The 14,747-nt window shown below is 42.0% G+C and overlaps 1 protein-coding gene across 2 annotated transcripts in view; it reads left to right on the forward strand.

Moving 5' to 3' along the window:
* Nucleotides 1-14,747, forward strand: part of LOC124198154 (probable G-protein coupled receptor No9) — a 32,376-nt gene that overhangs the window by 13,352 nt on the left and 4,277 nt on the right. Inside the window, exons 1-2 of one of the 2 annotated variants that reach the window (XM_046593849.1) lie at nt 6,239-6,734; nt 13,032-14,113. In XM_046593849.1, coding sequence (XP_046449805.1) covers nt 13,340-14,113 — 774 coding nt within the window. In that variant the 5' untranslated portion in view covers nt 6,239-6,734; nt 13,032-13,339. Of the gene's footprint in view, nt 1-6,238; nt 6,735-13,031; nt 14,114-14,747 lie in introns of those variants that run through there. The other variant, XM_046593850.1, reaches the window with a different exon arrangement.

Consider the following 14,747-nt stretch of genomic DNA (forward strand, 5'->3'; position numbering starts at 1 on the left):
CAACACCCAACGCTTTTTCACAGTTGATTGACACACGTAACCTGCTCTAGGATACTTGTCTATGCAGATCAGTTTTTTTTTTCTTTTCAAAGTGATCTCCTTATTGTATAACTATAAGAGTCTGTAGGGAGAGCAAGATGTTGTATATAGCCTGGAGAAGAAAAATATAAACTGGAATCAACTGGACGTGCTCTATCCCAGTGTACGTGTAAGGTCACACTGCCCATGTTAGGGTTTCCCCGGAAGCTGATACGTCGCCAAGAGCCATGCGAAAAATTTACAAAAAGGCTCAAAAAAGATTTCTGTTTATTTATTTATTTTTTTTAAATAATTTTGAATTTGGCGCCTTAATATTAGAGTCGTGAATATTATATTCCACCTGCTTATATTTCTGTGTGCTGTAAGCTGCGAACATGTTCGAGGACGGGTCATCATCATCTCCCAGCGTTAAAAACCTTTTTGGATTTCTTTTTCTTTCTTACGTCATTGGCAGCAGCTTCTGAAGGTGAAATTAAAATGTGAAGGGTCCAGTCGTGATGAGAGCGTGACGCTGCTAATTTGTCAGATTTGATGCCGAGTGTCGGAGGGGAAAAAAGAAATGACTGGACGACATCCGCACGTTTTCATCTCCCAGTTTGCTGGAAATATGAAAACCAAGTCAGTTCTTTTCAATGTATTAGACGCATCTCTGACCAAGTCAATAGAATAATCTGGTCGCCACTCACGCTCAAGACTTAATACTATATTTTCGCTCCTTATTAATCGACGACTTGATCCAGTGCAAAGCGGCTCGGCTGTTGCCCCGTGATAAAAGGCAATAAATCCGGACACAGCCAATTAACTTTCCCGAGCGAGCTATGAATATGATGATGCAACAAGAATGGGCGAGTAGTTCATATATGCGTCACGGCCATCAGGCTTTTGTGTGTATTATGCCCTCATTTTTATTTATTGGCAAATGATTTTGTTTGCAGTCGCCAATTTTTTTAATGGCACGTGCTAAAAATTGGCCTCTATTATTAATCGAGTGTGTTGCATCATTTCTCAAGAGCGCGGATGATGTAAAAAGTGGAGTGTTCCAGACACTAGAAATAAAGCAAAATGGGATGGGCTTTTTTCTTCCAATGATTTATAGTGTTTAAGAGTCCAAGGAATTGATTAATTCTGCACTATAGTTGGAATTTATACCCAAGCGATGCTATTTGTTTGCGGTTACATATTATACTAATTGCATCATCTCTTTCTAGTTATAATAGACTAGTAACTCGATTGACAATTGGACCGAAAGGGTTTTGCGACAGATGATCATCAAGATAATAGCAATAGGCAACAGCTGGTTGGGCGTAGGTTTTTCACTTTGGTTGTCACACCCTGAATAATATATCTGTCAAAATATAATGAAGGAGTTTGGAGTAGTTTACCCTTGGGCATTTGCTTGTTGCCATCCCGATTTCAATCTAGCTTTGCATACATAAATAGGGAACCCTAATAAAAATGATGTGGCGCTCAAAGTGTCCGCTCTAATTCCTATTCCATCAATTATAAACTGCAACTCCCTATACAAACTGTTCACCAGGTCATGAAATCTCTTCCTAGACGCTGTAGTAATCTCATTTGAATTATCACAGACGGCGTTGATAATCTTTCCCTAATAGCGTCGATTTGAACTGAGTAAATCAAACTATGGCGCTCACGGTGTCACGAATTTCAAACGTTTACGACTTGGCTGTCGGCAGAGGCTATATACAATATACATTCGTTATAAATAAGCGCAAATTACCGTAAAAAGGTAACAAGGTGGAATAAAGAGGTCAAGTGTCTCTAATGGACTTTGACCGAACGAATGAGACGAATACCCCTATAGAGTTTCACTGCGACGCCATCGGAATAATCTATGACAAAAACGTCAACTCTGATCCTCACTCACGAGCAACTGCGTGAAAAAATTTCTATAGAACAAAACAAAAAAAAAAACGACTCCTTGGTGATTGCAGGCAAGTCAGAAACAATGAAATAAAAGCCAAGCTAAACAGAAATCTATATTATATAAGAATAAAAAACGCGGAATATAACAAAGTGGGTTTTTGAGGATAGCTATCGCACCAGTATATCTCGGGCAACGGAACTCGTCAAATGTCACGACAACCTTTCCATTCATCTGTGTGTTCTCATTTGGCTTTTGAAGAGAACAACAACCAACCACTATAGCCTAGAAAACAAAAGAAGAGAGAACGGCTGGATTATGTTTTTTTTGTCTTATATTCATTCACGCACCGAGAGAGAACGCACGACGCTTTTGTATTATAGACTCCCGATATGGCTGTCTTGGAGAGTAGTATTATATTGTAGTTTGTCACGTACATTTTTTGTTTCTTTGGGTCGCCAAACAGCGACCACGTACGATGCATTGATTTCTGTTGTCTAGCGTGCAGCAGCGGCAGCAAATGATTCGACATTTTCCACCCAACTTATTTCTTCCCCTTATACATAAACTATAACACCAGAGATCGATTTGTGCATCAATACTACTGGCCTTGGTCGAATTGATTTTTCGCCGATAAACAATCAACTGTGGACACACGCCATCGCTATATTTGCACGAAGGGGGGTATATTACGGATAGATTATTGCGTGGGTCGTCACAATCTGCGACAGTATATATTCTCTTCTTGTATTCTTTGAGTGGATGACAAAAGACAAATCGGTATAGAGTGCAGCAGTTGTTGGATGTTGATCTTTGGTCGGATGTTGCAACACGCAATTAGAGAGGTACGGACGCGAGCATAATGTTGCCCATCGCAAATAAGTGCTGCGTCGGTGGATGACTTCACAAAACCGCGCCCAGCATCGATCAATTCGTATGGAAAGGCATGCATAGTGCACTGCCAATAATAATCCATCCTGAGACATTGCACAATACACAAATAAAAATAGTACAAAAATAGAAGCCTGGACAATATATACAGAAAAAGACAAAATGTCAAATATATTTAGATGGGGTCCGAATGACATTCACTCAATGTGTCAACTCGTCTCCGTTCATCTTCGACAGCGGGAAATGGGCGTCCGCCTCCAGGCCATCCACTCTATCGAATCGATTTGTTTTTGTGTTATATTTCTTATTATATAAGAATTTGCTGCGGGGGCATCCAGTAATTCTAAATGCATTTCGATTTTCATTGTTTGTTTTGCCGATCATTGGAAGGAAATGCGTTTCCGGAAGAAAGAAGAAAATCTAATCGACAATTGAGAAGCCAAATGATTGCGTTCCATCAAGTCGCCTTTCGTTATACGATTGTATTAACGTCAAATGGAACGCCAATTTCCCGTTGGTCCGACTTAAATGAATCACGTTTGAATATATACAATTAGAAAACCGCGTTGATTCCCAAATGGGAAATGATTCCCCGCCATGAAAAATGTCTCATTCCAGACATCGTTACAAATTATCGTGCCAGACGAGATTCTATTTTATTTTGGCGCAATGCAAATGAAAGTGATCGGATGTATTCCGCCGGCGTACCACCCGGAATCGAACGCCCAGACAAAAGGAGAGAAACGGGGAAAAGTTATATATAAATAAGACAATACCAAACTGGGCGTGTACATCGGCGGCGGGATTGAAAATGGCCGGTGCCCCATCTTGTACACATGACAGGAAATCCCACTCTCGGTCTTGTCTTGGTGGTGGTATTGTCTGATGTCCTACACTCAGTTATTTAGACTCGTAAAATGGGAGAAACATGTTGGGCGGTAATATAACCGCGCCGCAGCGGCGATTCATTTGCGGTCGTTCGGTCCAGTAGGACCACTCCTCCCCTGAGCTGAGCAGTCGGGAATTTTCTGGGTGTGTCCCCTGTCAACTCCCTAAAATCCTGAAGCAGTTGGTGATGACATCATTCGTGCCACAGAAATCGCATTTAAATCTGTTAAATCTGTTAGATTTAAAAATGTATTAATGCGAACGCACGACAAATGGTCAGACCTGTTGGGTCACACACTTCCGTTTTGCAAATTTGAAAATCGCGCCGAAAAAGGCCAGGTGTTACATAATCAAATGCGAAAGTGGGGTCCATTTCACGCAGCGGACGTGCTAGAAATGCGCGAAAAATGATTACAACTTTTTTTGAATTTGGCGCGCTATAGCGACTTGGTTTTATACGGTTTTATATCTCAACTATTTTATTGAACCAGTTGCTAAGACATGGAACCAATTTGCTCGGACTCACGAAAAATGAACTGACAAAGGGCGGTCCCTTTTATTTTTTAAAATTCTTTACACGCTCCATATACGCCGCTATATCGACTTGTTAACATCCTGCTCATATGAAACTTAGAATCTATATAGGTATATAACTCTCTATAGATCATTCAATACAATATTCTATTCCTTGTTGGGGTTTGAACGAATGTCACTTGGGTTTTCTGGGCGCGGTTCAAGTCGGTGAGTCGATATAGAGTGCACTTGTCAGTTGTTATAGAAACGGAAGTGAATCTGATTGATGGAACGGACGTCAACGGCTAGCTAAGGAAAAAATGGCAAACTGACCGTGCGTCATTGACCATCGGGATCAAAATCAACAGTGCTTGAGATGCCAGTTAACGTGAATGGCCGCCGTTCTCAGCTGGCGTTCTCACCTGGCACGCCATCCCAATAACTGTCAATAAATTCAATATTGATTCAGGAATTCACGGCACGGGGCACCTTAAATAACAGTCTGGTCGAGTCTGGTACTTTATTTAGAAATGAGGCCAATAAAAGTGGCACGTGGAGGAAAAAAAACATTTTCTACGTTCGAGATTTTCCCTTTTTTTAAATTGTTTTATTCAACAATGTGCGTGCCGACGGGATTATTTTATTTCAAGAAGAGTAGTGGCGTGATCCTTTTCCTCCTGAAGTTGCGGTGTACATTACACACATTTCTAGGCCCAGTTGATTGTGCCTTCCAGGTGCCATTACAGAAGTCTGTCCCCTCGGGTCATTCGGCGTGAAAAAAAAAATGTTCACGCACGTCACCCTGCCGGTATCCGTTTCGTCCATAAACAACGGCACACGAATTTTTATTTTTCGCGCCCTTCCCCCCAACATTCGTCAATGGCCGCCAGAAAAAAGGTACCCCCTTCCCCCTACTTTTTCAATTTTAATGGCCGCCAAAAAAGGTACCCCTCCCCCATTCATCAATGGCCGCCAGAAAAAGGTACCCCCTCCCCCACCAAAAAATTATACCCCCCCCCCTCTAAAATGATGACACTGAATTTTGTTCAGACCCTCCCCCTAAATATTCAAATTCTTCAAGGTTTTCTTCTCATTTGAATATTTTTCGTTTTGTGAATAAACGAAAAATGGGCAGTTGATTTCATTTTTATTCAAAATGGCCGACGACATTGATCCGGCTGGGGAATTCCGGCTACTGTTTGATAGCCATTTCACATGTTGTCTCCTTCAATCGAGAGATTTAGTGTCGTGATACGGTACAAGCTCTTCAATATGTTTCCTGCTGTCGTCGGCCATTATTCATCTTCTGCCATTTTGTTACGGCAATTGATTTCGTAACAATAAAAACCAATAAGCCTCCGTCTGCTTATATAAATGCCAGTCGACTCGACGGGGTTATTAGCTCGTGAAATTGAAATGTTGTCGATATTTAGGTCAAACCATTTGAGGTTAATGTCAAGAGATTCCCGATCGTTTCACGAAACAGATTGCAAAAAGATAAACGATAGACCGACTGTGGCAATATAACACAAGAATTTGCTCGTTTGTCAAAGCTGGCGAAGGTATACACACAGCGATGACAGGTGATCAAATAATTGATGGTTGCCAGCATGCATCATTCACTGGCAGGTATATGTATCAAGTAGGGCGTGTCGCCATCAGCGTCGTTCGTGCAGCCGTACATTATGAACACACACATTCGAATGAAACGTGCATAGGTTCGTGCGTTGTTGTTGTTGGATGGGCGCGCAACAACTTCTCCATTTGATGACCCTCAAACTTTGGTCTTTTCTCCGTTTTGAATAAGAATATAAAGCGGGCGTGAATAAAACGCTCTTCATTATTCATACACTTGTTTTCATTAATTGACGACACAGAAATGCACTTTCTTGAATCTCGTTGATTCGATAAGCAATTCCTAATAACTGCAGTTTCTATGAAAGTAGCAAGTTATTTCCGTTTTGGCTGGCGCTAAATTGGTTACCAAGTGAATTTGAATATGAGCAATGTTAATGTCCTGGGATAGAAATCCCAGAAAAAACTTAAATGCAGTTGACATTAAAATAAATAGAACGCCAAGAGTTTTCACGCAGCGACACCGCCATCGGCCGCAGCATCCAGTGCCTCTGGTGTTCACTTTTTGGATTTCTGGCAGGTCGTCTGCACTCTCAAGTTCAACCGTCTCAACAACAGTCACCTTCGGTCGGGCGCCGAGTCAACACCGTTCGTTCGTCCTCGTGAAGGAATTTTACATTTCCCAAAAAATATAAAAAGTGTGGCGTGCTCAACAAAAACTCTACCGAAACATTCTCATTACATTCCATTGAATTTCCCGCCTTTGGCGAAACGCTGACTCATCAAAACTTTCTCTGCTGTTGTGGTTGTTGTTGCCGGTGATTGATGACCAATTGCTGCAGTGGCCCAATTTTTGTTTCCAACGGATTACAACCATCGTCCAGCAATTCCCTTTTGAATCTTCCAGTTAGCGAGTCCAGTCCGGTGTCTTCGCCACAAGCAGGTCGGAATTCATTTGAATTGTTTAAGCATTTTTGCGTTCGTTGGGGTTTAAATTACAATTCTGGTCTGATATATTTTTTGATCAACTGGACACGCAATAGAGCGGAACCATATCTGGCCATTTGATAAATATTTAGTACTCTATGCTATTTTTATTCCCCCCCCCCTCGTTCGTGTTGTTTGTGTGTGCCGTCGTGTAGTATAAATCTATATACGGCGTTTCTATGAGATGTTCTTCAACCTGTTTTCGGGTTGCCCATGCAACAAGACGGATGCATTTAAACACGTTCCAATAACACAAGAGGGTCAATTGTTCGCGTGATATTCGCTCCCCCCTCATCATTTTTCGGCTCGTTATGTTAAAATAGGAGAAAAACAATGCAAATTGCAAACAACAACAGCGCCGCTCTCGTGAAATTGAATGGGTAAACAGAAATTGCACGCCGTCTAGTCTGTATGTAAACGTGAAGCGTCACGCATCATCTTTAATCACGTCCGCGTTAGGCCTTGTTAAAGTTTACCTTTTCTTAGTCAGGGTTGCACCCACGAGGAATGACAATCGTGACAGCCCCAAAATATTTCATTTGCGCCCTGTATTTTGCATAACAAGCAGTTCAACGATAATTCATTTCATCTTCCCTTCCTGGGAGTCTTCCAAACTTCTTTTTTTTTCTGGTCGGTTTCCAATCAACCGCAGATGATGCCATGTACGTTGTTACCTTCAACTTTCCTTAACGTCTTTCGCTTCTTTTCACGTTTTGAATTTGGCGCGGTTATTTTGACAGGTAAAAACCAAAACGCTTTTTTCTTTTTGTCATCATCTTCTTATATTTTTTGTGCTCTTCCGGGGGGAGGGATGATTCACTGATCCAGTGATCTGTTTCGATCTAATGCATCCAACGACATGTATGTACATCGATCAGACTGTCTGAGTGGAATAGTCAGCTAGAAGAAAAGACTTAACATTCAAGCTCGTTAAAAGCTAATTCACTTTTTTGTTTCTTCTCAAAGAACATTCGATTTGCGCTAGGCTCTGTTATAAGAGATCAAAGTAAAAGTCTAGACAGACGTCTTCAGAGTCCCAAATTAACATACAAAGAAGAGTTCATAGCGAGGAAAAGAAGAACGCTGTGTTGCCCAAGACCACACCCGTATGTATCCAAGCGCTTGGATACGTTACATAACAATATCACTTTTACATCTTGTATGTTCTGTAAGCCGATATTACGCTGTCCTTGTGACTACGACGTTCTACGTGACGGCATAACAACAACAACATTTTTCTCTCCGACAACAATCACGCAATTACCAAAAAATAAGAATAAATGGGCTGGAGGGCGTCAAAAATTTACTTTTTTTAAAAAACAAATTTCCTTAAAAAGAAAAGTTGGCGCCCAGTCGAGGAAATGAAAGCAATTCATCGCGGTCCTTTTTTTATTTCAAAAAATTTTTCAATTTATATGAGCCCCTTGAGCATACACCTTTCACCAGAGAGCTGCGAGCGTGAGTGTTACATCGTTCACACTCTGCCCAACATAATGCATCAGCAAGAAATCTGACACGACCAAATAAGTGGCCAGTGTTGGATAGGTGGTCTCCTATTTTTACTGCTGTTTGGACGAATGTAAAAGTCATAAAGATCGAGCGAAAACATCAACTCGCCAAACCAGCACAGCTTTTTTTTGAATAAATGTCGGCATCAACATATAGAGTGCCCTGTGTGTGTGTTTAAGGGCGTCCAATTGAATCGAATCGGGAGCGTTCAAAAGTCTTGAATGTTTTTAAAAAAGAAAAAGTGAAATGCAACCTCGTTTAGCTCTACGCGCAGGTAGAGACGCAATAAGAAGCTTCCTAAAGTATCGATAGAAAAGAATTGTTTGACAGTTAACCTTGAAACATTTTGGCGAAATTGACCTCCAGCACCTGTATATGCGAGCAGACACCTTGTAAAGAACGAAATGGCGACTTTAGTTTTATTACTATTTCCTGCCTTGCATAATTCATTAAATTTACTAAACGCAATGATGAAATTGTCTCCCCAAGGTTTTGAGGATGTTTACACACATTGTCTCTCTTCCTGTCTGGTCGTTTGCATAAACGAATTGAGTCTGTCGTCCTGGCAGCAGTTGGGATTTACTGGCCATCCCGTCTGTTTGGTTTATATGTGAGTGGCGAATCTATAGGACGGATATAAATGTATCCGTTGTATCGACTTGGGTTTGTCTACACCCACAAAATGCCAACAACCAGCAGCAGACTTGTTCCCGGTCGTCCTTTTTACCTAATACGGTAGACAGACAGGGTCGTTTCATTCAATCGTCGTCTCTTGTCGCGCACGGCCAACTTCTATTACAGCCAGGATTTGATACGTACGTAAGAAATTCGCCAAATTCCACGAATCGCTATCAATTTCCCTTATTTCTTCCTAAAGTACCATGAAGGTATTTCATATCAAATCCGCAGGAATTGAAAGAGATGAGCAGCAGCAGCACCGCAGGATGTGCCACTTTTTGGTGGCACTCCATTTGGCTCCCGTCACTCTGCAATTTAAAGGATTGAAAGTTAAGTGCTAGCGAGACGACGATGGATCTTCTTCGTACGGCGTGATGAATAGCAAAAATGATACATTTTGAATGAATAATACCCGGCATATTTTTTCCCCCCGTTTAAACTGACTGATTTCATCTATACATCACGATCGTGAACAGGGCGCGTCTCCGTTTTATTCAAAAGATTTTTATTTTATTTTCCTGCCATGGTTACTATTTCTTTTAAAGACTAAAAAATTTTAAACTTTTCATTTTTATGGCCGGCGCGTACCGTCTGTTCTCTTTTATTGATTTATTGGCCTCGCCTTTTTTATTCCTGACTGACTGACGAAGATATTCGAATGACAATTCCTCGCTCATCGTGAGAGAAATGAATAAATACAGCGTTATGTAAAAAGGAGAATATAATGTCTGGCGAATAGGGACGAGCTAGATTGAATGACGAAAAGTATTGAATTCTCGGAAAGGAGATTTGACTCTATTGGGCAAACAAATTGGAAATGTATGCCGTGCTGTAAAAAGTCGCCAATAGTCCGCCAAACCCAAGAAATTCCATTTTGTCATTGATTGACAGAATCCGTCTTATATATTTGATTAGGAGACCCCCCGTTTTATTTCCCTCCCAATTTTTTAATCGAACACACAAACAGAATAGTCAAACGTTGACAATGGGAAAGCCATCACGTAGTTGTGTAGACGACATGTATAATAGGCGACATTGTTTGGGTACAAAGCCATCAATCCATTTATATCTCTCTCTATCGTTCACGCTGTAATGCAATTATATAGAAACGGACGTCGATCGATCATGTTTTTCCGAAGAAGACGTTATCCGGTTATGATATCTTCCTCATCTTCCAACATTTTCCGCTTAGAGATATACAATTCCCTGTTGTCGATCCGGCCTCTTCTTATTATTATTCCTTTCGCTTCGCTCCTGTATACATAAATTCCTATATGCTGTGTAGGCGGGCAGGTTTGTAAAGGCTCTTTTTGAATCAATCAATCAACCATGTTGCATTTGGCGCGGTATACTATATCCGTGCAATAAGACATTATTCCTTTAGGAATCAATCATATAATAAAGCGACTCTCGCCAAAAACAAACAAAAATGTCGTCTCCTACTGCGATGATAACACACAAGTCCCCCACAAAGAATCTAAAGAATCAGAAGAGAAAGTGAGAGCCGGAATGAATCCCCCCAAAACCCAAATTTGTACAGATAATAAATGTACGGTGGTATTATCTGGTAGCCCCCAAACTAACCATATAGAAACTAAATTAAAAATGCCTTGACACTTGTGTGTGTACGTGTTATTTTGGAGAGCTCTGTCGCCTTTCTCAATCGCCCATTACGGAATGCAGGGTCAACACTCAACGGTTTTTGTGTTTATTCCTCAAAAGGGAAGACAAAATTAATTTTTGTATTTTAACTAAATAAAACACGTCCACTCCGGGAGCGGGAGACGTCAGCTTGATAAGTTCTAATCGCTTTCGTTGTGTGTTGGAGATTGCAATCGATGGTATATAATCTCTAGCTCTTTTTTTGGGAGATGCCAGAAAAACAGGAATGAAAGCGGTGGCCCTCAGACGATAAGCTATAAATCTGTTAGTAATCTAAGCTGCTGTGAGAGTTGGTTTTACCAAGTTATTTCGGTGGAATAATAATAATATCGTAGTATTGGTTTTGAAAGAATTGCAATTGTAAATTTTACTTTGAACAGTACATACAATGTCTAGAGGATTTAGCGCCAATGGCCGGAAATTCAAAGCTTATTTGCAAGCTGCGCGGATATTCAAAGTTATGTACCACCAGTGCGAGGTACAATAAAGAAGATTCTCTTTTTTGGATCGGGTCCAATAGCTAGAAAGCCGACGTCGGGGGGTTTAGCATGTGACGAATGAAATACCCCCGCATACATGTATACGTAAGGATTACCCTGCCAAAGGCCATGTATAGTATAGTATAGTTAACGTAACATTTGCATAATATGGACACAGCCGAATATAAACTATTCCCCCCGCCATCCCGGCCATCACACAGGAAGTTATCCCGCACGCTTTCTTCATTACATACGTATACGTATATTCTTGAGAAGTTTGAATGTGCTGACCATTTGTGGACCTGGCCGGCAAGTATATTTTACCTGACCCCATCATCATCCTGGCCGGCTGACGAGAGAGAGAAAAATCCAAAATATGGAAAACCAACAAAACAAAAAAGTCTGGGCTATTATTTACGTATAAATAAGATTTTTGTGTGTGTCGAAAAAATCCTGTTGTGTGTAAATAACCAGAACAACTGCACAGCTGGTCAGAATAAAGCAGCGTGATTTCTTATCGTCCTTGGGTTTTTACTGGAAAGGATGTGGACAGAGATTGAGAAGACCCCGTCGTGTGGCTGGCTGGCTGGCTGTGTTCAACCCATATTTTTATACCGTTTGTTTGATCACACAACTATTATATGATATGCTGTAAAGCGCCCACATCACGTAACAAGTTGATGCATAATAATAAAAAGAAAAGGGCTTTTGATTTGGTCAGATGTGGTCATTCGTCTGCATTAGCAATGCGATAGGTTACGTTCGCCATCCAGGTGAATAGGTTTTATCCATTTATTCAGGAAAAACAATGAGGTGTATCATCTTCTAGAAATATTTTTTTTTTCAGTTTAATTCGAGTTATTTGTTGTGTGGATTAAACCAAATGCGAACCACTTACCGATTAAATTGATAGTCGCGAAGTTGAATAATTGATCGATAACACATTGAAACTTTTAGAACTTTTAAGCTCTTTTTACCCGGAAGGCAACTGTGCTGTTATTTATGAGTCTTACCGAACGTGGATAAAATCTAGAAAAAGAGAAATGAAACATGAAAATTGTATTAGATTTCAGCAAGTGTCAGCCGCAGAGTACAAAGTCAACCCGCCATTTCGGTAGTGCTGCATTGGCACAGTCGTTTGCATAACACAATAGAAACGAAATAAAAATAGCCGCCGATCGATCGGCTGATTTCCACGGTATACGGTACCTCATCATGAACTATTCCAAGGTCCCTACTATTAGCCGTAGAAGCCCCAAGTACACATACTATAAAGAAACTTCCCCAAAAACGGAATGAAATTTAAGCTCGGGGGAAAAAATCAAATAAATCCCGACGCGCAGCTTTCCATCATATGCTCTTGCTCGCACGTGTAACTCGGTCCCGCCCCGTACGCACGCTGAATAGAAGATGAGTCTGATTGGATTTTTTTTTCTCCCGTTTCGTGTGTGTGTCGGCCAATGCACAATGCCTTATTGGGTTCATATACCGGGAAAGGGTGGTTATATAGAGCGGCCCAAGGGGGGAGGTGGGAGACAAACATCTGAGGTGATAGCGCCCAGCAAAAATAGAAAAGAAATTCCCGTTCATTAGCCGGGATAAATCTCCGTGTGCTGCAGCCGTTTGCTGGTCTTGCGGATTTAATCACGGGAGCTATTGAACCGCGGGGCCCGGAAAATCGCCGGAAATTCCAAAACACAATCAAAGTGATGCCGTTTGCCGATTTCGTATCGCCATAGGTTACACTTGTGTACTGCTGCTCGACACAAGATCGGGACTAATGAATTTATTGCGCGTACAATTTCACGTTAAAAAAAAATAAGATTAAGACTAAAGAATTACACGTGTTGTTATTTTACGTAACGAAGAAATGTTTATTCTTATTGTATTAATTTGTTTCTTTTATATTTTTCCTAATTTTAAAGGTGGCGCGTTCAGTTTGTCTCCGTGAATGGAGAGAGCTGTCGAGAAAACAAACGCAAGCGGCTGTCGTCAACGGAACCAAAAGGAAAAATCTATCCGCTGGATTTCTGCTTGCAGCCAGCGGTCGTCTCGGCCATCAACATGACGTCCTCTGGCGCCTTGTTGGCGTGTTGTGGCGTCTGAATGTGTGAGAGATATACAAAGTCTTGACAGGGTGTTCGTCCGTCCTCAATTGTGGCCGGCCAGCACGACGAAATAGAAACAGAAAAATAAAAATAAGGAGCCCGAAAGTGAAAGCGGAAAAAAAAACATGGCAGGGCTTCATTTGCTTGATAGTGTGGCGTCCGGCGTGACTAGCGATGGCGAAATAGCCAACGATTCATGGCCAACGGTGACGGCCGCTGCCGTTGGCAACTGCAGCAATCCGCTGGAAGAAGTGGATTGGTCGCAACCGGGATTGATCATCTCCTTGGTCATCCTGGGCGTCGTCAATGTCCTGGTCCTTTTCGGCAACTGCCTGGTCGTCCTGGCCGTTTTTCTCGACTCCAAACTGCGGACGGTCACCAATTTGTTCATCGTCTCGCTGGCCATGGCCGACCTGTCGGTCGGTTTGGCCGTGTTGCCGTTCAGCGCCTCGCTGGAAGTGCTGGACATGTGGATTTTCGGTGAGATTTGGTGCTCCATCTGGTTGGCCGTCGACGTTTGGATGTGCACGGCTTCCATTCTGAATTTGTGCGCCATCAGCCTGGATCGCTACCTGGCCGTCACCCGGCCCGTTTCCTATCCCTCCATCATGACGCCATTCCGGGCCAAGATCCTTTTGGCCGTCGTTTGGCTCCTGAGTTTCGTCATTTGTTTCCCACCGCTGGTCGGCTGGAACGACCGCAAAATCAACCGGCATCCATCCCAGCAGCACTGCGACGACTGGTCGTGCGAGTTGACCAACGACCCGGGCTACGTCGTCTACTCTGCGCTGGGCAGTTTCTTCATCCCCATGCTGGTCATGCTCTTCTTCTACTGGCGCATTTATCGGGCCGCCGTCGAGACCACCAAGGCCATCAATCAAGGCTTCCGCACAACCAAGGTAGGCTACATTTTTCACTTCTCCCAACTATTTTATTAGCCCATTGACAATCGATCGAGTACACCGCCTAGTTAATGGCCGCTATAAGATTGTAATGGCCTTAAATTTGTTCGGGTTATATCGAGAAAAGGATCGGCTATTAAAACTTGGTAGTGAGTAATCAGCGCGGCTATAAAAGAAGAAAAAGTTTTTGCGGAAGCTTTTTGGGGTTTTGTGTTGGAGACGCACTATTGTTTTATAGGCGGTCTTATACGATGGCTAGTCGTCAATGTACTATATGTATTCCTCCTTTGTATAGAGCTCTCTGTATGTGATGGTCGATCGTGATTGGATTGCATTGGCAGGGTTTGATGACATTTTATCGGTGGATCGTGAGCCATCAAAAGCGAATTTGAATATACCGCCAGAGTTGGGCCAACAGGACTTAATGCCGACGACGACCAAAAAAGAAGATGTCTTCGTACTTTTTCTTACTCCAAAAAAAGTAAATGATTTTGGAACGATGCCCGGGTCACGTTTCTGTCATCAGCGTCTCTCGTCAACTGTCTCAGCCCCCCAAAAAAAGACGCAAAGGATCGAATTGTAATGGAATAGAAATGGCGCAACCGAGCGGCGATCAATCGCAACTGCTGGG

Source organism: Daphnia pulex, chromosome 7, assembly GCF_021134715.1.
Source record: "Daphnia pulex isolate KAP4 chromosome 7, ASM2113471v1".
Taxonomy (NCBI): Eukaryota; Metazoa; Arthropoda; class Branchiopoda; order Diplostraca; family Daphniidae; genus Daphnia; species Daphnia pulex.